Source organism: Danio aesculapii, chromosome 15 (assembly GCF_903798145.1).
Source record: "Danio aesculapii chromosome 15, fDanAes4.1, whole genome shotgun sequence".
In the NCBI taxonomy this organism is placed as follows: domain Eukaryota; kingdom Metazoa; phylum Chordata; class Actinopteri; order Cypriniformes; family Danionidae; genus Danio; species Danio aesculapii.
Window position 1 is genome coordinate 4,993,053 of NC_079449.1, and position 27,648 is coordinate 5,020,700.

General features: G+C 38.2%; 1 protein-coding gene across 1 annotated transcript in view; it reads left to right on the forward strand.

The window, feature by feature from the left end:
- The window catches only part of LOC130241491 (NADPH oxidase 4), a 62,055-nt gene that overhangs the window by 950 nt on the left and 33,457 nt on the right, over positions 1 to 27,648 (forward strand). Inside the window, exons 2-7 of the mRNA XM_056473293.1 lie at positions 1,634 to 1,729; positions 13,476 to 13,586; positions 14,697 to 14,781; positions 20,204 to 20,301; positions 20,412 to 20,439; positions 26,268 to 26,340. Of these exons, the coding sequence (XP_056329268.1) occupies positions 1,634 to 1,729; positions 13,476 to 13,586; positions 14,697 to 14,781; positions 20,204 to 20,301; positions 20,412 to 20,439; positions 26,268 to 26,340 (491 nt within the window). The remainder of the gene's footprint in view (positions 1 to 1,633; positions 1,730 to 13,475; positions 13,587 to 14,696; positions 14,782 to 20,203; positions 20,302 to 20,411; positions 20,440 to 26,267; positions 26,341 to 27,648) is intronic.

Consider the following 27,648-nt stretch of genomic DNA (forward strand, 5'->3'; position numbering starts at 1 on the left):
GCATAGTTGGTTAGTCTTGTTTTTAAATCTGCCACTATGCTGACACATAGCCATTTGTAGCTCCGCCCTCTTTTGAGAAGAGCACAATCTCATTTGAATTTAAAGCGACAGTCACCAAAAACAGCACAATTTGGATCAAAGCCTAAAAGGGTCAGTTTCAAAGAGTTATTTGTGAGGGTTTTTTTTTGCTGAAACTTCATACAGGCACACTCTACACTGTAAAATGCCTGTAAAACTGTAAAACCACACTGTAAGTTCACCTTCAGATTTTTAAGGCAGTCGGTTTCCTCAATTTGTTTAAGTAGTGTGTTAATTTTTAGTGAGCATAACTTAAAACAGTTTGTTTTTACAACTTCTTAATAAAGTAAACTTCAGTACAGTTGGCTCGATTTTATTTCTTCCATTCGGCATGTGTCATTAAATTCCATAACACTCTCACAAGTCCTTACTCCTTATTTGTGTCTAAGTTTGTCAAGGGGAGTAAACGTGAAACTGCCGAACTGCAGTTAAAGTCACCCAAAATTACAGGAAACTCTTGCATGAAAGCACTTCACGTATAATTATATTATTGTCTATTTAGGCAAATAACTAGACTACAGATGTCCATGTAAGTGTAGTCAGTAGTGTCTTCAAAATTATTGAAAGATCCAGAAGGGCATCCATCCTGCTGATTTGATTCAGAAGGGCTCTTTTTTGTCAGACGGCTCACCGGTCAGGTATACATCCGTGCTAAAATATCAAGGTGAAAGTCATAATAGCTTGCGTAGAACAGACCCAGCTCCCAACCTAACTTAGAGAATAGATTAACAGTGTAATTTTTTTAATCGCGCGATAAGAGTCTTGCGTTAATGCAGCACATTAATGATAATAACGGCCCACCACTATATAATATACTGTATAAATTATAATATTTACAACTCTTTGTTAATGAGTGCTCCATCATATCATAGTATTAACTATAGTGAACTGATAAACTGCAATAAACATTCATTCTTCTTCGGCTTAGTCCTTATTTATCAGGGGTCGCTGTAGCCGAATGAACCGCCTACTATTTCAGTACAGTTGGCTCAAAATAATTAGTTGTGTTAACTTTAGTGTTTACATTACTTGGAAAATATTAGGAAACAGATTGCCTTAAAACGATCAAGCAAGCTGAACTAAACCATTTAAGTAAAGACAAAAACCAATACCTACACTTCTAAAACATTTTATTGTGTAAATATTGTACAGTGTTTGGACATCTTGTAAAAAGGGGAGCCCTTTAATAATATTGAGGTACAGAAATTCAGTAATTGAATGTAAAATAGCACTGTACAGTTTTCATTGTATAAATTATTCAGCACAATCCAATACATTTCTCTGTTTAAGCTTCAAATTTGATTGGTTTATCAAATTTTATCAAACATTTTGGGGTAAAATCGCTTCAAATCCCACACAGCCGCAGGTCTTAAAAACACATCAAAATGGAAATTTACTATGTTTAGACTTTGTGATGACTGTCAGTGTCACACATTGCAATATCGATGCTGAAAAGTTATGTTGTGCAGCTTTGACTGAGATGTTTGTGTGTGTTAAACAGGTGAGATGTCGTCAGCTGGACTGTTGTTGATGTGTGTGTTTGTTTTCTGTGCAGATGGTATGGGTGGCTGTGAATGTCTTTCTGTTCTGGAGAACATTCATGCTGTACTACAGCGGAGCACAGTATTATTATTTACACAAGATGCTGGGGGTAAGAACTTCAGAGTTTATGTCTGTTTTTCTTTTCTTTTTTGGGATGTTTTAGTTTTACAGGTGTGTGTGTGTGTGTGTAGATTTAAAACGATGTGTTGAACCAAATGTTGAACCTGCATGTTGACCTGTTTTACCTGAGACACCAAACTTACATGTAATTAATTACTCAACAAGAACAAGAATATTTTAGTGACACATTAAGGCAAGGCAAGGCAAGTTTATTTATATAGCACATTTCATACACAGTGGCAATTCAAAGTGCTTTACACAAACAGGAATAAAAGAAACAAGTATAAGAAAAATAAAAACAAATAATAAAAATGGTTAAAAAAATAAAATAAATAAAAATGAAAACAGATAAAATGTGTTATAAAAGAATGAAAAAAAAAGAAAGACACAATAGTGCGATCTGTCGGACGTAGCACAGTGCTCATTCAGTAAAGGCACAGCTAAACAGATGTGTTTTCAGTCTTGATTTGAATGTGCCTAATGTTGGAGCACATCTGATCATTTCTGGAAGCTGATTCCAGCAGTGAGGGGCGTAGTAGCTGAAAGCCGATTCACCCTGCTTTGACTGAACTCTTGGAATTTCTAGTTTATTTGATCCTAAAGATCTGAGTGATCTGTTAGGTTTGTATTCAGTGAGCATATCTATAATGTATTGAGGTCCTAGGCCATTTAGTGATTTATAGACCAGTAATAATACTTTAAAATCTATTCTGAATGTAACTGGGAGCCAGTGTAAAGACCTGAGGACAGGTGTGATGTGCTCTGATTTCCTGGTTCTGGTCAGAATTCTGGCCGCAGCGTTCTGGATGAGCTGCAACTGTCTGACAGTTTTTTTGGGGAGGCCAGTGAGGAGGCCATTACAGTAATCCACCCTGCTGCTGATAAAGGCATGAACAAGTTTCTCTAAGTCTTCACTGGAAACAAAGCATCTAATTCTTGCAATGTTTTGAGATGATAGTATGCTGATTTACTGACTGCTTTGACATGACTATTGAAACTCAGATCTGACTCCAGAGTCACACCAAGATCCTTGACCTTATTTTTTGTTGTTTGACCCTTAGAGTCAAGGTACACATTCACCTTGAGAACCTCATCTCTGTTCCCAAACACAATCACTTCAGTTTTCTCTTTGTTTAACTGAAGAAAGTTTTGGCAATCCAACTGTTAATTTCATCAATGCATTGGCAGAGGGTGTCAATGGGGCTGTAGTCATTAGGCAGTAAGGCTAGGTAGATCTGAGTGTCATCAGCATAGCTGTGGTAGGAAGCATATAAAGGTTTACACATGTCATGGGTGTCCACCTCGACCTATGGTCACCTATACTGACATAGTAACCTCTCCCTTCAAGGTAAGATCTGAACCATTTGAGGACCATTAAAGGGGCAGTTCACCCAAAATTAAAAATTGTCTTCATTTACTCGCCCTGTAATCATTTCAAACCCATTTGAGTCTTTCTTCTGTTGAACACATAGGAAGATGTGAAAAAACAGCCACTGACTTCCATAATTTTAAGATTTTTGGGGCTGCTCCACTGTGATCCTTAAACATTACTTTAAGATGACACGCACGTATAATTTTAAAGATTGCTTAAAGTCTGTGTGCACCAGAAGTTGCTGAGACTTTTATTTCAGTATGTTGTTTTGTGCATCATTTCCTCATAGCAAACTAATGATAAGAGAGGCGTGGTTAAGGATGGTCAATGGAACATTGTTTTACCCTAATTTAGTCGTTGATTTTAAATATTAAACCTTTTACTTGCACTTAATATGCTTTTTTATGTACTGTATATAAAATCACTTTCATTATTTGACACCACCCACATGAAGAAATAATGCTAGTCATGTATAGTTAATACTATAGAGTTTTGAAGCATGCTATGGTTAAGTATATTATAGGTGGGCATAGATACATTTTTTTATTCTAGATTAATCTCACTATAATCTTGGAATTAATCTAGATTAAAATGGCTTATTTAAATTCTGCTGAAGGCATTCAGAATATGTGTGCAACCCAAATAATGACTGAAAGTGAGTCTTAGAGAACGGGTTTCTCAAGCCAGGTAGCGCATTAGACCAGGGGCTCATCTCCTGTTTTCAAAATGCATCACACACTGCTTGAGAAACTGTTCTACTATGATAATTGGTGATAAAAATAATTAATGTTCAATAAGATGTACTTGTGTTTACTAACTTTTTATTCAGTTAAACATGAATGTTGAACTGTAGGCCTACATAAACGAGAAACAGTGATTTTTGATTGCCTTAATCCGACTAAAGTCTTAACTGAATTAAACAGAAATGGAGTTAAGACAGGTGGAGTACGCAGATATTAGTGGCGTTATTGAAGTAAACAAAGCAATCAAAACATTACCGTCATGTAGGACTTTTCGCCATATTTTCCGACAAGATCCACACAGGCGGCTGTCAGTAAAGGACTGCGCACACACACACATACACACACATCGTGAAATGCAAACGTTTAATTTTTTCCCTTCGGCATGCATTATTAAATTCCATAACACTCTCACCAGTCCTTACTCCTTATTTGTGTCTAATACCCTAGTTTGTCAAGGGGGCATGAATGAAATGTTCATGAGTAAAAGTGAAACTGCCGAACTGCAGTTAAAGTCACCCAAAATTACAGGAAACTCTTGCATGAAAGCACTTCACGTATACACCTTAATTATATTATTGTCTATTAAGGCAGATAACTAGACTACAGATGTCCATGTAAGTGTAGTCAGTTTGTCTTCAAAGTTAATGAAAGATCCAGAAGGGCATCCATCCTCCTGATTTGATTCAGAAGGGCGCTTTTTTGTCAGACGGCTTACCGGTCAGGTATACATCCGTGCTAAAATATCAAGGTGAAAGTCATAATAGCTTGCGTAGAATAGACCCAGCTCCCAACCTAACTTCGAGAATAGATTAACAGCAAAAAATTTTTAATCGCGCGATAAGAGTCTTGCGTTAATGCAGCACATTAATGATAATAACGGCCCACCACTATATAATATACTGTATAAATTATAATATTTACAAGTCTTTGTTAATGAGTGCTCCATCATATCATAGTATTAACTATAGTGAACTGATAAACTGCAATAAACATTCATTCTTCTTCGGCTTAGTCCTTATTTATCAGGGGTCGCTGCAGCCGAATGAATTGCCTACTATTTCAGCTAATGTTTTACACAGCGGATGCCCTTCCAGCTGCAACACATGACTGGGAAACACCCATACACATTCATTCTCACACACATGCACACTCACACACTACGGCCAATTTAGTTCATCCAGTTCACCTATAGCACATGTGTTTGGATTGTGGGGGAAACCCACGTCAATAGGGGAGAACATGCAAACTCCACACAGAAATGCCAACTGACCCAGCCGGGGCTCAAACCAGCCACCTTCTTGCTGTGAGACCACAGTGCTAACCACTGAGCCACTGTCTTGTCCCTACATGTTTATTTAACATTTATTCTACATGTATATTCATGTTTATCAAAAAAAGAATGTTCAAATCAAAATGAATGTACAATGTGCTTTCAGAGAAATTATATATAATCCAAATGTGCTACAAAATCAAATCATAAACAATAGTAGCAAATAGGTGAACTAAATGTGTCCCAATAATTAAATACAATCATTTTTTAAGCGCAAAATTCATTTATTCATTCATTTTCTTTTCGGCTTGGTCCCTTTATTAATCTGGGGTCACCAAAGCGAAATGAACCCCCAACTTATCCAGCATATGTTTTAAGCAGCGGATGCCCTTCCAGCTGCAACCCACTGGGAAACAGCCATACACACTCATTCACACACATACACTACGGTCAATTTAGCCTAACCGATTCACCTATAGTGTTTGGACTCTGGTGGAAACCGGAGCACCCAGAGTAAACCCATGCCAACACAGGGAGAACATGCAAACTCCACACAGAAATGTCAGCTGGTTCAGCGGGGGCTCGAACCAGCGAGCTTTTTGCTGTGGGGCAATTGTGCTACCCACTGCGCCACTGTGACACCTGCTAAGGGCAAAATAATAATAAAGAAATTATAGTAATCCTTAAATATAAGAATATAAGTAAATAAATCAATAGATAGATGGAGGTATGGAAGAAAAAAGAAACATCATACCATCTATAAGTACTAATATTAGTGACTAAATTGTGACAAAGTCTCTGGAAAAGCACATAAAACAAAATAATATGTATTTATAAGACCATAACACAATCCTATAGGATATAAATCTTCTAAAACCCCTTTTTGAGGACATCCTCATTTCTACAAAAGGACAAAAATAAGGTATTAGCACAGTCTGTAAGGCAGGGGTGGGCAAACTCGGTCCTGGAGGGCCGGTGTCCTGCACAGTTTAGCTCCAACTCTGATCAAACACACCTGCTTATAGATAATTAGTGATCTTGGAGACACTGATTAGCTTGTTCAGGTGTGTTTGATCAGAGTTGAAGATAAACCATGCAGGACACCGGCCCTCCAGGACAGAGTTTGCCCACCCCTGCTGTAAGGGTTAGGGTTAGGCATGGGATAAGAACCGTTTTCAAGGCATACCGCGGCTTGGAAATTGTTTGGAAATTTTTTTTCTGTAATACTGTTCCTAAGCTATGTGTATGATTCTTTTATTTACATTTTTAAAAGTTTTTTAGGACAATAGTATCTCCAGCAGGAAAAAAATATCCAAAGATGTTGCTTTAAATTGTAAAGAAATCTGTGTTTTTGAAACAAATGAAGACAGCAGACGTCAAAGATTCATTTGAATTAAATAGCCTGATATGTTTACTGCTCCAAAACTACTATAAATCTTTCAAAAAATAGAATATATTGTGTTCAAAGGTGAAAAAGTTGTAGTTTTTTACCCAGACATTTAACAAGAGTATATTTTAGAGCAGTAATCACAATACCGTGAACCCGTGATATTTTTATTGAAGGTTATCACACCATCAGAATCTTATGAACCAGAAACTGGCCCATGCCTAGTTAGAGTTCTGGTGTGAGGGTATGGGTCTACTGTTTTTAAAATATACAGTTGAAGTCAGAATTATTAGCCCACTGAATTATTTTTCCCCAATTTCTGTTTAACGGAGAGAAGATCTTTTCAACACATTTCTAAACATAATAGCTTTAATAACTCATTTCTAATAACTGATTTATTTTATCTTTATCATGATGACAGTAAATAATATTTGACTAGATATATTCAAGACACTTCTATACAGCTTAAAGTGACATTTAAAGGCTTAACTAGGTTCATTTAGGTTTAGGCAGGATAGGGTAATTAGGCAAGTTATTGTATAATGATTGTTTGTTCTGTAGACTATCGAAAAAAAAAAATAAGCTTAAAGGGGCTAATAATATTGACCTTAAAGTGGTTCATAAAAAATTAAAAACTGCTTTTATTCTAGCCAAAATAAAACAAATAAGACTTTCTCCAGAAGAAAAAATATTATCAGACATACTGTGAAAATTTCCTTGCTCTGTTAAACATCATTTGGAAAATATTTAAAAAGGAAAAAAAAAAGAAAAGGGGGGCTAATAATTATGATTTCAACTGTACATAATAAAAGTCTGCACAATGTCCACATTTAGATTCATTCAGTAGAATTTGTACAAACTCAAACGTCTTTTAAATGTAATTAATTCGTACGAAATTAATTAAAGAAATTAACCCAACAGTTTGTTTTGTCCGTATTTGACTTGGGTTGGAAATAACCCAGCATTTATTAGTGTGCGTCTACTTGAACATGCAATTTGGGAATTTGTTTTTGATGTGTGTAGAGTTTGTAGTTTATGGTATGAGATGTGTGTGTATGTTTACTTTTGTATGTACTTTTGCATGTTGCTGTTGTTTGACAGGATGTCCACAGCGCATCGGTGTGAATTAGGGTAATTGTTGTCACAGGTTATTGTCTAATGTCCTGGAATGAAGCTGCACAGGAGAAAACAGCCTTCAGAAAACACTGTGCTAGTGCTAGCTGAGGGTTTTCTGCATTGATACCAGACCTGCAGTATACCAGCAGCTTTAGGCTATGTGTGTGTGTGTGTGTGTTGCAGGGATGTTGTACTGTATTTCTGTCTTGAGCTGAACAGACGTGTAAGAGCACGCTCATGTCTCTACAGGAAACAATGATCAAACACCGCTGCAACACACACACGCGGGAATGTCGACTCTATTTTGGTTTAAATCTTGATAGGAAGTGTTTAACAAAAGGTTATGCTTTATTTTGAACTATGACCACTGAAAAGACAGGTCTGCTTCCAAACAAACTCTTGAGTCTGAGGAGGTTTCTTTCTGGTAACTAATTTCTTTTTGTCTTTGCCATAATGACAGTACATTATATTTTACGTGTTATTTCGCAAGAGCTTAAATAGCATTTTAAAGGGTTAACTAGGCAAATTAGGTTAAATAGGCAAGTCATTGGACTACATTGGTTTGTTCTGTAGCCATTAAAATTCTAATAATATTGATCTAAGCATTTTGTTATTTTATACAATATTTATTCCAGTCAAACTGAAATAAACTATTTCTTATTTTACACATTATTTATTCCCAGATGAAAAATCTAAGAGGAAACGCTGTGAAAAATGTGTTGCTCTGCTAAACACTGAAAAATAATACAAATTTCATGGGAGGGCTGATAATTTTGTCTTCAACTACCGTCTATGTGTTTTATGTACATTTCTTGAGAGCTCTCTACAATGAAAGTCAATATAAAACAAATAAATAAATAAATAAATAAAGCACGTTTAATACCCATCAGATTATTTCTTAAACCCTGTTGAAAATGTAATTTTTGGGTCAGAGGGAGTTGTAGCTATTTTGCGCCTGTGTCTTTAAAGGGCATCTATGATGAAAATCTTCTTCTGTAAGCTGTTTGGACAGAACTGTATGTAGGTACTGTGTGTTCACAGTCATACGTCACACATGACGTCACACGAGACCCTGGTTGCAAAAAGAGACCGGTTGCAATGGCAAACATGTCGTGTTGTGCAGTAGGATGCCAAATTCGAATAGAAAACTTAACATTTACCGTACACCACACTGCTTTCAATGCCAACTGCAGGCGTCTTTGGCAAAAAAGGGAGCTGAATGAAGTGACGACCTAATTAAAAATGCTGGACTCTGCAGTTCTCATGTTATATCAGGTAAATTCAAGCTATGCTGAATCATACTCATTACTCGTTTTTGATTGCAGCAATGATTTCAGCAAAAACAGTTAAATATGGTTAAATAAACTGCGGACACTGAATGCTCAGAATACAACGTGAAAGTGTAAGATATTAAGGTAAAGTTGGTTTTATAATCACACATTCATTCTGTGACAACTTGTGACACACTTCCTATATTGTTTACCACGGCACTTTGAATATTCGGTCTGAAATGACCTGCAAGTGTGACTTGAATACAACATTAACACTGTTTATTTGACTGTGAACAATGTTGTGCTTTGATATTCATTGGCTGCTAATATGATTTCACTATTTAGAGTTTGCAAATAATACTTTTATGAAATTATATTATTAAGGGGAAAGTCCGAATGTGTGAATATAAAACCAGCTTTACCTTAATGTGTAAGTTCACATATCCTGCAGTACAGGTGTAGTTCGCTGTCAGAATGCAGTAGTTTTGCTTGCTGATGATTACCCAGGCCTTGTATAAGGTTAGCTACGTCTTTTTTTCCTTGTCTTTGTCTTGTTCTAGGCAGAACCTCGGTTTTAAGCACTAGGCCTACATAGTTTTGAATCTGGTAATCATGGAACATTATTTCTTGCACATGACCACACATCTTGTTAAAACACTTGGAGCCTCAATGAGATAGATGTATTGTATATTTCGGGCTGGATGCTTGGCCATTTCATCTTATCCAATGTTCATTGGGAGGGTGCTATCACAAATGGACCTGTCAGATGAACGCCGCTCACTTTAACGTTAATTTTGCTGACACACTGTGCTTATCACTGAGTGACAAGCTGTTATAATACGCTGAAAGCATTATGTAAATAATATATATATAATATGAAACCAATTTAACTTATTTCTAAAACAACAGCAAACTCTGTACCGCATCGGATGAAATGTCCTCGCTGTAAATGCTAGCGCTCCCGGCTTTTTTCTGTCACCTCCCTGCGTGTGCATCCTAAATGTTTACAAACATGGTAATTCGTCTATTGGGCTAATATAAAGACAATACGTTTCTTTTTTTATATTTCCTGATGTTAAAAAAGGATCCAAATCCCTCCCATTTTGAGGCCGACGTGATTTGGTTTCCCCGTCCACCGGATCGATTGACAGCTGCTTATTAACATGTCTCTGTAGTAACGCATATAATCATATCCACTAGACAGGACATGCACAAAGCAACCGGGAATAAAAGATCTGTTCAGCGCTCTGTGATCATCAATCATCATCATATGTGATCAAGAATGAGTTTTACAAGGTTAACACGTTTTTAGAACAGAGCATGTTTGTATTAATGACAGTAAAATCACTGTAACTTATCACCACAGCCGCAAGTCAGTACAATTATTAAAGAAGATGCTCCAATCCTGGTTTGTGGACATTAAATCAGGTTTATTTTGTACATTAAAATAACGGTTGTCCATATAGCAGTGGATATTAACCTGTATCCTGTCACATTTGAGTGCAAAAACAGTGCAAAGTTAAACGCGCGCTGTGTGTGTGTGTGTGTGCGCTCATGGACTTGGTAACTACATTGTGTGTGACTCATTGCAGAAAGACTTGAATTAACTCCACAACAAATACATCAAATAATAATCGTTGGGAAAGTTCTTACTGTCGTATTTCTCACAAACTTTACGTGAGATCTGCTGCCTTCATGTCTGTCAGTTATCTGACGCAGCCGAGGCGGAGATTGTGGGTGGGGAGAACCAGCATTGAAGGCACAGGCAACAAAAACAGCTACAATGTGTTCAGAGCAGAAAATCCCAACATTCTTAAAGGTCTAATAAATAATCAGATGGGTGTTTTGAGCTGAAACTTTACAGAGACAATCTGAAGACTATTTTAAATGTTGAGAAAGGGGTGAAATAGGGGCACTTTAAATGCAAATGAGCTGGTTTTCCTTGCCCATTAATTCTTCGAAGCGCTACATTCAAAGAGAGAGATAGTACTGGGAGAACAGCTTACAGTTCAGATATGCTCACTGATGTTTGTGGTAAAGATTAAAATCACTGTTTAATGCAACTTGACACTGTTGAATAGCAATTACATTAATTAACCAATAGGTGGCGACAAAAAAAATCAGAATAATGTCACTGAAGCGGTTTTTAAAATGATCCACCTATAATGAAAGATGAAGTTTAATGTGTGAATTTTTGAATCATGAATTGAAAATAAATCTATTGTACAGGATTTTAGATTTCTACATTTAGCATTATTAGCAACCGTGGCGAAGATCATTTTTCGTGTTGAGTATTTTACTTTTTTAAAATTCAGCTGGTTCATTCTTGTTTTTAGGGGGGTACTCACACTATGTACAGTTGCCTTTAACCGGGCCAAAGCACGCTTGTCCCCCCTCCCGTCTCCCCCGACAGCCCGCACTCACATTACATTCGGGCCTGGACACGCTTACATCATCGATGATGCGCTGTTCAGTTAGCGCTTTTGCTCAGCACAGTGGAGATTTCTTCAGTTATATCAATTAAGTCGTTTGATAAGCAGTGACTCGCAGTCAAATATATTAGCTGAACAGATCCATGACTTTTGACGCTCATAAACAATCATAAAGTCCTCGTGTTGCAGGAATTAGGAGGTTTGCTGAAGGTGCCGTGCATGCGTCGTTAACAATCTACGACAGTTTGCGTTCGTTGAACAGTAAGAATGATTAATAAATCCATATGAAACAATCTCGTAAAAGTCATGTCTCGTCTCGTCTTCAGTTTTGGGCTCAGGTGCGCTTTGCAATCACGCTACAAGTGTACTGCGCATGAGCCCAAGTAAACCAGTCTGGCACACCTCTTCCAACCGGGCCAGGGCCGGCCAAGTGAACTGTATCTGAGCCCGATTCAGATCACTCACACTTCTCAAATGATCTGAGAAATGGGCCTGGGCATGGTTCGGATAGCATAGTGTGAGTAGGTCCTAAGTTCTGTTTGTTAAAACCAAAAGTTAAACTTTTTTGCAGTAAAATGAAATGCAAATAACATTTGACCCCTCCCTTTTTTGCTGATCTGAAAATGGTCCGATCCTTGACTCAATAACTGTAGTGTGATCCGAGCTGTGAGATTTCTGATCCTTTACACCAGTGGTTCTCAAACTTTTAAGCCAGCGACCCCCAATGTAAGATCGTCAAGAACCCACGACCCCCCCCACTACCAAAGCGGATCCAAACAATAAAAATAACTTCTTTTAAGCTGTTCACAATATTTTAACTATATTTACTATACATTACGGGGCTCAATATTAACATTCTTGCTTGGTAGCACTGGTGCTTCGAACTTTAAATAATTTTTACCAGCCAAGATTTAGTGGCTCCCACCAATTATCGCACTGTTACTACAAGTTTTATAAACAGATTTATTGCATTTGAAATCAACACTAATCAAAACTAACAAGCAAAAATATATATATGCTTGAGTGAGGAAAATATGTCTCAATGAAATCCCGTTATCACAAGAAAAAACATTTTTATAACATAATTGAGTGACCAAAATATACACGGACGGACCGCTCACCGGCCCTGCACGCACTGCTTGACATTAATAAATCTGTTAATGATAACTGTGCTGTGTTCTCACGCCTGGTGTCTGAGATTACACAGATGCTTTTGACATATACCTTATTATTTGCATACGTCATTTTAATAGCAAAACCGCTCTTTTCATGAGCTGCAATATTAGTTTAATCTTAGTCAGTGCAAGCTCTTTTGCGATGGTGTACGTGGTGTTAAATTGTACAAATAGCTGCCACTTGTACGGCTGACGGCGTCTGGCGAATAAATGAAAGGATTAAACAGAAACTCTCGTGCTTAAAATGGGTAGATGTGGCAAACAGTTACCTGAAAATTCCGTCCCACTGACTTCACAGTGAATGCTTTAGTTATTTTCATAGCGGACTTGAAGCCACTGGAAGTCTTTTATCCACTCTTCAATAAGTGTAGATGGTGGATTAACATTCAGCACATGATCAGTAATCAGATGTGCCATTATTTGTAGCTTTAGGTGGTTTCTATAACAAAATCTGTCAGTGTTGTTTCCGTTCTCATCTTCAGCGCTTTACATTTTCGCGGTTGTTGCTCCTGTCATCTGAATGCAGAAGCCGCTCACTGAGTGATTGACAGCTGATTTTAACCAATCCATTTGTATTCAGTTCTAGAGCAGTGGGCCAATAAGAAGAGCACGAAAGCGGGGCAAGTGTTGCAGGCTTTGTTTACTGCCACAAGTTGACATGACAACAGTTTTAAACAATTCCTAAGCTCTTCGTTTCAAGTGCAAAGTGCAAATATCTTTAAAAAAAAATCTGAAAATATTAGCTTTCACTTGAAATACTGAAAAATATATATTATAATCACTGAAAATTACACTCTCGCGACCCCTTGAAATTATTCTGCGACCCCCCCCCCAGTTTGACAACCACTGCTTTACACCACTACTACATACAGTTCTGTCCAAATAGCTTACAAATAGCTTACAGCGTCACATCATTTGTGGTGTCTAAGGTTTGAAAAGTTTCAAAAATCTGTCTCTGTTCCTCTTCAGCTGGGTCTCTGCATCAGTCGAGCGTCGGCCTCCGTTCTCAACTTGAACTGCAGTCTGGTTCTGCTGCCAATGTGCAGATCTCTGCTTACCTTCCTCCGAGGATCCCAGCGGGTGAGACGCACATCAACTAATGTTATTCTCTCTCTCGCTCTCTCAAAGACAGCATGACATGCAAGTCCACATCTGTTTTGTAAATGCATGTTAAAGATCTTACAGTCTATTAAAGATATTATTCATCCATTTTTTACTTTGGGTGGGGGGGAATGAAAACAACAGACTTCTCTCTTGTGACGTATACCGATTAATCCCATCACAACCACTTTAATTCATATTTCACATTCAAAATGTCATATTTAAAACAATGCCATTATTTGGCTTCTAATTAATAAAGCTACATTATTCTCATACCTCTGCATTTTGCTGTTTTGAAAAGTAACTTTCATATACTAAGCTGGGTAGATCACTAATAAATTGTGGTCAGCACACCAAAAAAATGTAGTTTCTAATATAAATCTCCTAGGGTAACACTCACTCAGTTGTTAGCACAGTGGTTAGCACTGTCACCTCACCGCAAGAAGGTCGCTGGTTTGAGCCTCGGCTGGGTCAGTTGGCAGTTCTGTGTGGAGTTTGCATGTTCCCCCCATGTTCGCCTGGGTTTCCTCCGGGTGCTCCGGTTTCCCCCACAAGTCCAAAGACATGTGGTACAGGTGAATTGAGTAAGGTAAATTGGCCATAGTGTATGAGTGTGAATGTGTATGGATGTTTCCCAGTTCTGGGTTGCAGCTGAAAGGGCATCCGTTGTTTAAAACATTTGCTGGATAAGTTGGCAGTTCATTCTGCTGTGGCGACCTCTGATGAGTAAAGGGACTAAGCAGAAAGAAAATGAATGAATGAATAAATGTATAAACGCTAAAAAAAGAGACTAATTAGGAGAATCAATGAATTGTGAACAACTTGGTGCCGCTGGTAAATAATATATAATTATAAAAAGTAACTGCACTCTAATCACAAGTATTTTAAAATGTGCTTAATTACAAGTTCTTGTTTTTTGGAATCTGATTCTGATTCTCTAATTCAGATTAGATCAAGTCTCTTATCACCCAGCTCTGTTTATATTACATGTATGCTACTTTAGATGCTGCAAATACGGTGCGAAATGTTAAACGATTCATGCTAACATGCTAAATGAGGGTTGCTTTGACTGCTGTCTCTTTCTCTCAGGTGACTGGTAGAAGTGTTCGCCGTCTGCTAGATAAGAGTAAGACTTTTCACGTGGCGTGTGGAGTCACTATATGCATCTTCTCAGGTGAGAAACCAAAGTGTAATCAGATTTAATTCTCCGCCGCAGAAATTGTCTTTTGCACATCATGCATCACTGCGTTATAGACAAGAAACTGTTAGTCTGCAAAATCTATCAAATTGATATGCATTTATTTACCAAAGTATGTCGTTTACTTGCTGTAAAGCGTCTCATGAACTAGATTTGATGCTATAAGCCCAGAAAAACAACCTGGAAATGTTCTGAACAAGGTTTTTGCTCGAGATTTTTAACTGCAGAAAGAGCTTGTCATTTGAGAAGAGATTGCCATGCTGACCAGCACAAAGTCGCATGTTTAAAATTAAGAAAAGAGCTTTTGTCTGCAAAATTTTGCCAAAATGACTGCCTTTATGCTCCAAAGAATCTAGTTTACTACTCGCAATGAAGTGTCTGAAGAACATCAAACCTTTCATAAATTAGCAAAAATTAGGATTTAATTTTTTTTTAAAGAGGTTTATTCCATGCTATTTAAAGTTGCGTTTTAGTGATCATTCATTCATTCATGATTTAAAAATAACGTGTTCAGAGGAACTCTATCTTTACACTGATGATGCCGCAATTTTAGTATGTCATCAAGACAAAAGGGCCCTGGAAGAAATCATGAGTTCCCAGTTAAGAAGTGTGTACAAATGGCTTTTAGACAATAAACTTTCTTTACACATAGGCAAAACAGAGGCTATTTTATTTGCTTCAAGAGTGAAATTAAGTGTGGTTTATTTATAAACTAATTTCGAGAGGATCACATGCTTATGATCAACACGGCTGGCTCCTCATTAGCTCCGTAATCTCACCCATTAGATGATTACATAACATTATAAATAACCAGAGTTTTTCACTCTAGTTATCTTCGTCTTGAAGCTTCCCCCCCTTCCACCCCTACTTCCTCCCCCTTTTTCCGATAGGGCGACACGGTGGCCCAGTGGCTAGCACTGTTGCCTCACAGCAAGAACACCGCTGGTCCAACCTCCTATCGGGCTGGTTGGTGTTTCTGTGCGGAGTTTACATGTTCTCCCCGTGTTCGCGTGGGTTTCCCCCGGGTCCTCCGGTTTCCTCCCACCGTCCAAAAACATAAACTATAGCCAATCGACTAAACCAAATTATCACCGAAAACTACACTACTTTACACTTCTCATGCGGCGACAAGCAAGGGAGTCCTCGAGACCTACCTGAGCTTGAACACCGCTCTCGCCCTTCTAACGGGAGGGAGCCCCGGGCTCGAGGATATTACGAGCTAGCTCTCTCCCGGGACAGCATGCCAAATACGCTGTATTGATTATCAGCTAAGTGTGAACTCTTGAAAGAAAGATGATAGTTTTGTAGTTAGGGTTAATGATTGGACAATTGAGTCGAAAGATGTTGTAAATTATTTGGGTTGTTTAATAGATAATAAATTATCAGGAGATGTTATGGCAAGAAAGGTTTTGCGAAGATATGTGGAAAAATTAGGTTCTTAGCAAGGCAACCTTATCTGTTGGATGTTCATTCTTTAAAATTATTGGCAGGAGCTTTAATTCAACCCCATTTTGATTATGCTACCTCATTTTGTTATAGTAGCTGCTCACAGAATGTGAAGGAAAAATTGCAAAAGGCACAAAATAAATTAGTACAAATAATTAAAAAAATTCATCCTAGAGCACATTTGCACAAAGAGTCTTTTAAAGAATTAGGTATGTTAGCTGTTAGTAAAAGAGTATGGTTTTTAAAATTGGAAATGGTACGTAAAATGTTTAATAATGTGGTTTCTAGTTATTTGGTGAACTATTTTCAAATGGCGAAAGATGGTTGTTTGATGAGGATAATTAGTTTGCATGGTGGACAAGGATGTTTTATTTTATACGTTACTTGATTTTGAAGGGGGTTGCAGCTGGAGGGCCATCCGATGCATGGAACATATGCTGAATAAGTTGACGGTTCATTCCGCTGTGATTAATAGAGGGACTAAGCCGAAAAGAAAAATTATTGAATGAAGGAATGTATTTGTGAATTATTTTGTTCCTGTTTTTAAAAATGTGGAGGCACTGTTTGTTTTATGCATCATCTGTATTTTGAAGCCATACTTTGTTTTATTTACAGCGAGGACCACAATGGAAACAAGCCCAGGGCTTTATTGTGTTTTTATCCTCTACAGTTTTTATTTAAAAATGTATGGGATACTTGTATTTTTGTACAGCTTGTCTAAAATTTGTCAAATAAAATTCAATTCAAGTCATTCATTTTCCTTCGGCTTAGTCTCAGATTTATCAGAGGTTGCCACAGCATGTTTTTTTTTTCTACGCAGGGGATGCCCTTCCAGCCGCAATCCAGTACTGAGAAACATTCATACACACTCATTCACACACACACTCATACACTATGACCAACTTAGTTAATCAATTCCCCTATAGCGCATGTGTTTGGACTGTGGGGGAAACCGGAGCACCCGGAGGAAACCCACACCAACACGGGGAGAACATGCAAACGCCACATAGAAATGCCAACTGACCCAGCTGAGACTCGAACAAGCGACCTTCTTGCTTTGAGGCTTTAATTTTTTCACGAAAGTGTAATTGGAGGAAACCTTTTGGACACATTTTTGTTGCCTTTACACCCCAAAATATCTAGTTTACTTTTATAAATGCACAACACTTCAGGGATAAAAAAAAAACCTTTAAGTTTGGATTCAATTCCACAACCAGTCAAGGTTTATAATACATTTATATATATATATTTAAAAAAAATAATGATCTTACACTAACTAATAGTGTAAATTAATATTTATATACAAAATACAGCGGGGAAAATAAGTATTGAACATGTCATGTTGTTTCCTGGGAATAATATCTCTAAAGGAGCTGTTGACATGAAATTGAACCAGATTTTGGTAAAAACCCAAACAATATAAACATAAAAATAAAACAAAACAAAACAAAAAATCTGAAAAATGAGTTGTGTGTAATGAAATGACACAAGGAGAAATCGCTGAAGTACTGAAATGTATTTAATACTTTATCCAAAAGGCTTTTTTGGTGTTGGCAGCTTAAAGACGCCCCTCATATGGACAATGAAGTCACATGCATTGCTCAGCTGTGAGTTTTTCACAGCCTTCAACAGAGTGACAAAATCTTGATGGTTCTGTGCGTCTCATCTATAAAATCTGATCTTTATTTTGCACTTTATATTGGATTCGCATCAGGTGATTGGCTGGGCCATTCTACAGCTTCATTTTCTTTCTCTGAAAGCATTTGAGAGTCTCCTTGGCTGTGTTTTGGATCAGTGTCCTGCTGAAATGTCCACCCTGGTTTCATCTTCATCCTCCTGCTAATGTAGATGTTGGACTGAAGCAGCTGATATTCATTTACACTGAGGAAGGGCAGAGGGTGGCTGAAGAACTACTGAGATATTTCAGCTGTTGTCAGGGCTTTCACTGCATTTCTACACCTCCCTTTCTTCATGTGTTTAATACTTTTTTCCAGTGTCATTTAATTTTATTACACATAACTTCATTTGTAAATTAATTAGATTTGATTTCTTTACATATCTGGATTTCTTTGGTTGTTACCAGCATCTGGTGAAAATTTCAAGTCGACAGCACCTTTAGAAATCAGTTTTCTGAGAAAAACAATGACGAGTTTAATACTTTTTTCCCCACTGTAAGTGTTTTTCTGTTTGCTTAGGCCATGAAATGTATTTTATTTCACCAATAAAACGCTGAATTTTGACTTCAGAGTCCGAATATCCAGTATATTTGCTTTCAAGTGTCTGAAGTACAAGATTTCACCAACAATTTTACAATCCGGATCAAATCAAATCACTTCTTCCCCCAGAAGTTCACGTTTTGAGCTCAATTTCAGTTTGTGAGGCCTGCAAATGAGATGCAGCTCGTCATTTGCAGAAGAATGCTCTATTTTGGGTTCAATATGAATCAGATGCTCATAAACAAAGTCTTCACGGGGGAGGAATGACAGATCGCTCGCCTGTCTGAGAGTTTGACTTGAATAACTCCGTCTAGTATTTCAGCAGGAGACATAGAGGGTCTCGCCGGCCGACAGGTGTGTGTGTGTGTGTGTGTGTGTGTGTGTGTGTGCGTGTGTATTTGGGGGTTAAAAAAGCAGGAATATCCTCAGGGATTCCCAGCTGGTTTAATCTTGCGTCTGAAACCCTCCTCCCATTTCCTCTCTCAGTGCATTGTGGTCTTGTTCTAATTACAGGGCTCTGAGGCATCCTGTTGTCATGACAATTGCAACACACACACACACACACACACACACACACGCACACAATCAAACGCACACACACAAACAAAGAGAGTGTTGAATAGGCAGATTTTCCTCACATACTTGTCATGTGTCGTCATTTTAAAAGGGGCCTATTGTGCATAAATCACTTTTCTAAAAGGGTTTAAACACAGTTGTGTGGCAGCAGTGTGTGACTATAACCAGCTACTAATGGTTACAATTAATTAAGTCTATTGTTTATAATCAGACTTGATAAAAACAGTCTGCAGAAACACTTTGATTGACATTATCCCTTTGTACGTGTCATCAAAGGAGGAAAGCCCCGCCCACTTGTGACCATCTCTCCCTCATTAGCATAATAACAGTGCTGAGTGAGAAACATTAGAGTTTTTCAATCTGCCACTATGCTGACACACAGGCATATGTAGCTCTGCTCTTATTAGAAAAGAGCAAACTCTCATTTGCATTTAAAGCCACAGTCACCAAAACAGCACAATTAGGATCAAAACCTAAAAGGGTCAGTTTCAGAGTTAGAAAGCATTATCTGTGTGGTATTTAGAGCTTCACACACACGCACACACACACACACACACACACACACACACACACACACACACACACACACACACACTCTAGGGACATCAGAGACTTATTTTATTTTTTGTTAAAGCGGCAGAATAGATCCCCTTTAAATGCTTTTTTTTTATCATATTTTATTGAACATTTCCCTTTGTGAAGTTTATTTACAAACAAATTTCGAGAGGATCACATGCTTATGATTGTTCACAGCTGTTCCAGCATTAGCTCATGGCTAATTATTCTATCAGACGATTCTTAACTCACTATAAATAACCAGAGTTTTCCCCGGGTCCTCTGGTTTCATCCCACAATTCAAAAACAAGCACCATAAACAATTAATCCAAAATATTTTTAGCCAAGCTCTGAGTGCACAGCCTCCATATCTGACACTTAGCTACAATAAGCAAGTCATCGAGAGCCACCTGAGCTCAAACTCCCCTCTCACCCTGCAACGGGAGGGAGCCCAGGGCTCGAGGATCTTATAAGCTCAGGGCTCTCTCCCGGGACAGCATGCCAAACAAGCTTTATTTTCAATCTTCAGCTAAGTGTGAACTCTTGAAAAGTGTTTTTAAGTGTTTTTGTGTGAGCTGATGATATTTGTTTGTGTGTGTTTGCAGTGGTGCACGTGAGCGCACATCTCATGAACTTGGTCAATTTCTCAGCTCGATTTTCGGAGGATTTCCCTGCACTCAATGTGGCTCAGTATCGAGGACAGGTAAAAAGAAAACACGCAATCAAACACAAGTATAAAATATAGCTCAAGATTCTTAAAGTTGCACTCAGTAAGCTTGTTTTATTAAATGTGACCCTTTGTTTTATCTTTAGGATCCTAGAATTCTCATTGTAAGCACAGGTGACTCCTTTCTTTACTTCTACATTCACAGTACGTCATTTTCTCAGTGCTGAAATGAAGGTTTAAGTTGGTTGATTATTTGAAATGTCAGGGTTCCTAAAGTTACAAATAATGGCACATCTGATCAGTGATCATGTGGTGAATGTTAGTCCACCCACACACTGTTTGAAGAGTGTGTAAAAGACATCCAGTGGGTTAAAGTCCGCTATGAAAAGCTCTAAAGCCATTCATCTTAAAGTCTGTGAGTAAATCCCTATAAATCTATGCTCTAAAGCAGTGGTTCCCAACCATTTTTTGCCTGAGACCCTCTTTTCCCCCAGAAAATATTGTAAGACCCCCCTTCCACATTTAATGATATTATCACTCATATAAGTTTGCAGTAATGATGGCAAAAAATGTTGTTTTCAAACAAATGGTATGTTTATTACTATATCTAGATATGTTTATGCACAAATGTAGTGTATATGTGTATGTGCAAAAAAATAGCCTAATGTTTCCCAGAGATGGATTGCAGCTGGAAGGGCATTCGCTGCATAAAACGTGCTGGATAAGTTGGTGGTTCATTCCGCTGTGGCGACCCTGGATTAATAAAGGGACTACGCCGAAAAGGAAATACAGCAAAACATCAGTAGGCCATTTGTAACTGAAAATGTAAGCCTTTGGCCTTTAAATTGGCCCTACTTGAAATTCAATAACAAAAATATCAGTATTCACAATGATGTAAGGCAAAAAATATTAAAGGCTATCACAATTTAATACTTGCGTGTTATTTGTTATGCTCTATCAATAGTGTGAGGATTGCTGCGAGGCGAATATGTGACTTTTTGTGGAGGAAGGATTACAAATTTGTCCATTTTTGGTCGCTTGCTATTTTTCTGGGTTAGGGGGTGGTGATGGAGGTTTCAGTGTTTCATATGCGACCATCAACCCGTTTTCTCAGAGGATCACAAACTGACAAAACATTGCTGTCGCCCTGATACAAGTTGTATTTATGGAGAAAAGTCAGAGCACTGCAGTGTTTGTGTTTGTCTGAGAAAATTGAAAATTAGTCTTACTGAAATGTGAATAATCCATACAAGCTGAAGCTGATCGCTCAATTCTTGTCACGTGACTCGCGGTGCACTCGCGTCGCGGCCCGGGTTTCATTGGTGCGAGCGCGTCATGCCGCTTGTGCGTGCAAACTGCGCAACTCCTTTGGAAACAACAAACTTGTGCAAACTTCAGAAATATATGCCGCCTTCATTTGCAATCTCCATCAGTTGATCTTCTTGCACAGCCAGAAGATCAAGTGGGTTGCGGATCTATTCCTTGGCAGTTCGCGGGCCCTTCACTTGGCCTTTTTCCCTTAGCAAAGAAACTTTCTAAAGACACCTGTTTCTACTCATTTTGCAGCTTATGGGTTAAATTTTGGTACTCAAGTGACCGAGACGTAGGCGAGAGAATACGCTCATTTTTCAAAAAAAGAAAAGACTTTTCAAAATAAAAGATCGTTCAGACTCAAATACTAAATAAAATGTAAATAATAAATTATTTCTTGTGCGGCACGGACCGGTGGTTGGGGACCACTGAGCGAGGGGATAAAATGAACTAATGCAACATGATCATTCCCATTGCCCACTGCTAAGAATTTTTTTAAATATGACGTGACCCCCCACAAAGCTCGCTGTGGGCCGCGACCCCCTTGTTGGGAACCGCTGCTCTAAAGTATTCAATTATTTAGGTTGAAATGCCTTATCATGTTTTTAAATATAGCACAATGGATTTAAATGTTAAAAAACAAAAAAAACAAACACACACAGCATATATAAATGCAATTTACAGTGGTTGTTAGGTGCTGGAAAATACCCTGAAATGTATATTGATAAATTGACAACTTTAATTTGAATCTTTTTATGTTGGTAAGATTGTTAGCTTAGAAAATTCTCTCTTACTCACTGATCCAAGGCCTCGTTTACACTAATACATTTTAGCTTTAAAACGGCATTTTAGAACGAAAACGATCCACGTCCACACTGGTGTTTCATCTAACATTACTGAACAGTTCTCCGTTCACACTATACCGCTAAAAACACACGTCACGGGACCACACACACACTCTGGCATGCGCTGCTGTCTATGCGGATGTCTGAGCTCCAGGCAGTCAGCGGGTGCTTTGAGCACACCTCCGCAGGTGAGAGCAGTGCACGTCGGACAGTTCATCAAGGATCTTCCGCTTGATTTCGCATCACTATAGTTGTTAAACGTGATATTTAATTCATCTTGTCTTCATTTAACGACTCTTTCGAATCTATTACTTAACGTGTTTTGGCTGGGCGCAAAGATAAGTTGATATATTAATTCATGTAACCACGTACACTGATTCTGCACATTTGACTGATTGCTTGCCTTTATTTCCTATATTGTATCAACTTAATGTACGTTATACTTTAATAATGGCCATTATTGATTAATTAAAACTGATATTCAGCAAATAAGAGGGTGTGTTTCATATTTTTCAATGAAAAATATGAAACATTGACACACATATCAAGCTTGCGAAGTCTGACCTTAGAAGAAAAGGATGCAAGACTGAACTTTGTGCACTTAATATTGAGAAAAGCTCCAATCAGATGGGCGCATATCTGCAACCCCATTTCCGTTTTCAGATGTCTCCATTTTCCCCCATCCACACTGACACGAAGCAATAGCGTTTTAAAATTGAAAATGAAAACTCCTGGGTAGTGTGGACGGAAGGCGTAGCTGTAGAAAAACGTATGCATTTTAAAACTAAATTGGCCCTGTAGAAAGGCCCTGTTTACACTGCCAGTTAAATGTGACCCAATTCAGATTTTTTGCTCATATTTGACACAGATTGGATCTGTTCTATGACTGTGTAAACACGAAAAAAACGCATTCGGATTTTCAGAGATCGGTTTTCAGGCCTCCTTCACATGTGGAAATAAATCAAATATAAATAGGATATGTGACAATGCAACTATTATGTAAACAGACAGATCTGATTTATTGAGGCGTTCTGTTTGTACGTCATTTAACTTGCCACAATGTGGTACGTGTCCACGGTTTAATGACGTAGAAGAAAGAGTGTGCGTGGAGATGCTGACGCGGTAAACAACAACAGAGGAAACATGAAGGAGGAAAGTGGTCAGTCACCACAGTTTGCTCCCACCAGAGCTGAGATCTCTCTCGTACCCACAAATTCCTCTGAATGGTGGAGGACACCATGTATAAACCATAGGCGCAAGCTGCGATGACGTCCTTTCCCTCCACCTCCACCTCAAAATCATTTAAAGTTGGGCAAACTTTGCATATTTCACAGAGCTTCCATCGTGGCTAGTGTGGCACAGATGCTAGAACCCGCTTTTACGCATTCACAACGTCGTAAATTGTATAGCAGGTGTAAACGCATTATTCATATATGGGTAGGGCCAGACGGACTCTGCGGACAGTTTTTTTGCTATTTCTGCGCAGAAGTATGTTAAAAATCTGCGGATTTATGCTGAATTATTTTGGGAGAATCATAACTAAAACCTTAATATATAAACTAAAAAGTAATACCTTTTTATCTTGTATTTAATGTTTACAATGCAAATCCAATTAGTGGCCAGTTTCAGAAAGGAGGTTAAGTGAAAACTCAGAGTATTTTAACCCTGAAATGAGAGAAACTCTGGGTTTTCTGTCTCAAAATGGCAGGTTTGTTAAACTGGAGAAAGCAGGGTAAGTCAAGCCTGTTTCTGAAAGAGAGGTAACTTTAACTCAGAGTCAAGTTACTGCAGTAACTTACTCTGTGAACCTAACCTGGTCAGCAGCAGGTTTTATTCTCTAATCTCAGAGTTTCTGTCGGTCTCCTCCCCCTTTTTAAAGACAAAGTGGTATTTCTCGCCTTACATGTCCACCTACCTATTTCTAATGCTCGTTTTGGAGATGCGCATAAAAACGATTGATGGAAACTTCATGATGCACATAACTTTTAAAAAATACGCATAACTGAGCAGGATAAACTTTTATTCGATAGAAAAGATGCGCCTAAACTACGATGGAAACACTTTTACTGAACAAATTCCAGTTTGTGCAATAAAAAAGGTTTGTTATAAGAGATGATATGATGATGAAAATGTGTGTGAATGGACAAACCAGCAGGCTGAGCACACTGTAAACCTCTTAAATGTTGTTTTGGTCATTCTAAAACGCCTTAACCGTTTCAGTAACATTCATTCATTCATTCATTTTCTTTTCGGCTTAGTCCCCTTATTAATCCGGGGTCACCACAGCGGAATGAACCACCAACTTATACAGCACGTTTTTACGCAGCGGATGCCCTTCCAGCCGCAAGCCGTCTCTGGGAACGTTTCAGAATTAATGTTATTATATTATTTCTGACCTCCAGAGCGTCTGTAGCGTGTCAAGAGCGTCTGTTCTCCGCGTCTCATGGCTTCAAACACCCCCATGCGTTCATTGTGTGTCAACATTGTCTTCTGAGGCGCAAGTACATTTATTAAATGAAGAAAAGATTGACAGCTTCGTCTACCGCAGTAAATTCTGATTTTACTGTTGATATTTGGAGCCCGTTTAATCAGGAAGTGACGATTTTGTTCTCTTTGACTCGTTGGATGGAAACGCTGCTTTATTCGCACATCTTTTATGCGATATTCCAGTTTTGCACATAAATGTAATTAATATATTTGGATGGAAACACAGCTATTGCCTACATTTCAGTCACACAAAGAACAAAGTCACGTACAAGAATAGCTTGTCCTTTTTTAATAAATAATTAGCTTAAATTCACTGACCTTCGACAGGGACATGTACTGTAACTATTAATGGGTTTATTATTCTTTCTCAAAACTATTGTTATGCTTACATTCATGAATGTCATATCAACCTCTACTTGATCAATAAAAAAGGCAGACACACAAGTGCACTTTTAAATCTTTTAAAACCTGTATAAAAATGGGAACGTGTGTAAAAATTTATAAACATCACACAATACATTTCTTATTTTATTATACTTAAATATTTAAGTACTTTAAATGTAAAATTACGCATTAACTTGAGCAGCTGTTTTCCCACGCTAACGGTCTCTGTTTCACTGATGCAGTGGTGTTGCTTTTTTAAATATATGCTCATATTTGCTATAACTTTGCATGAGCAGATCAAGTTCAGCTGGAGACAGAAATGCTGATCTCCTTTTTTAAGATGTTGCCATAGTCGCTCGTAATATCTGCACTCCATTGATAATGCCTTCTTAAAGCTGAAGTGTGTGCGCTTAACTCTGAGTTGGTCTCCTCAAAGTTGATTGACCTAACTCCAAACCGAAAACTCTGAGTTTTTAATCTCTCTGTAAATCAACCAAGAGTTCAAGTTTAAACTCTGAGTTGGTTGAACCTCCTTACTGAAACAGGCTTTATTATTATAGAATCCACTTTATTTGGTAAACAAAGCAAGACTCTCATATATTATCTCATCTAAAAGACTGTATTGTAAATAAATGATGAATATTTTCATATTAGTCAATTATATTAGTGTAATGAATTTTAAAACTGAAGAAATCTAAATGTACACACATTTACACGAGTAAATAAGCAGAATCAATGATGGGCTAAAAATCTGTGGAAATCTGTGCGTGCAGATTCAGTGTGGGCCTAGACATGGGTCACAATTAAAAGAACGTGTAAACGGACAGGCAAAAAAAATCTGATATAGGCAACAAATCGGGATTGGGCAACAAGACCTGACAGTGTAAACAGGGCCGAAATTAACAAAATATTGTCTGAGTTGTAAACAGAGTTACTTTCATACTATATTTTAGTCATTTTTGTCTCTTCTCACAGTTCCTGGAGTGACTGGAGTTCTGCTGGTGCTGGTGTTGTTTCTCATGTGTACGGCTTCATCTTACTGTATTAGGTGAGGCTCTTTAACTGCTCTCTGACCTCAGTCTGACCCAGATTCACTCTAAACACACACACACACACACACACACACACACACACACTCACACGCGCACACATACTCGTGCATGCATACATACTCGTGCATGCATACATAAGTGGCCTCACATGTATAGACATAAACCTGTACTCAAACTGTACACACACACACACACTGTCTTTGCAGACATAACCACAGACACAGACACACACACACAACTCACATGTTTAGCTAAACCTGTACACACACACACACACACACACACACACACACACACACACACACACACTCAAACACACACTCAAACACACACACAGACATAAACACTCTTACACTCTCTCTCTCACACACACACATACGCACACACACACTGTCTTTGCAGACATAACCACAGACACAGACATAACCAAACACACACACAACTCACATGTATAGCTAAACCTGTACACACACACACACATACACACAAACACACACAGAGACATAAACACTCTTACACTCTCTCTCTCTCTCTCTCACACACACACACACACACACAAACACACTCAAACACACAGACATAAACACTCTTACACTCTCTCTGTCTCACACACACACACACACACACACACACACACACACACACACACACACACACACACACACACACACAGTTTCACAAATGCAAATACACTCACACACACATATACACTAATTCAGTAACGCACTCTCACAGATATAACCACTATGCACATATACATACATGCGCAGACACACGCGCACACACACACACTCGCTGACACAACACATATGCACCTATACACACTCTCTTTCTCTCACACACATACAACTCGCATGTATAGCTAAACCTGAACGCACACACACACACACATATTCAAACACACACAAACACACTCACTGACAAAAACACAAACGCTCTTACACACACACACACACACACACACGCACACACACACACACACACACACACAGTTTCACAAATTCAACTACACATATACATATATACTCTCACAGACATAACCACTATACACGTATACATCACACACACACACCTCACATGTATAGCTAAACTTGTACATACACACACACACACACACACACACACACACACACACACTTAAACACACTCACTGACACAACACATATACACTCATACACATACTCACTCTCTCTCTTTCACACACACACACTCTCTCGCAGAAACAAACACACCCTCCATCTATAGCTGAACCTGTACACACACTCTGTATGCACTCTGCTCTGTAATCAGCGTGGAGCTGTTCT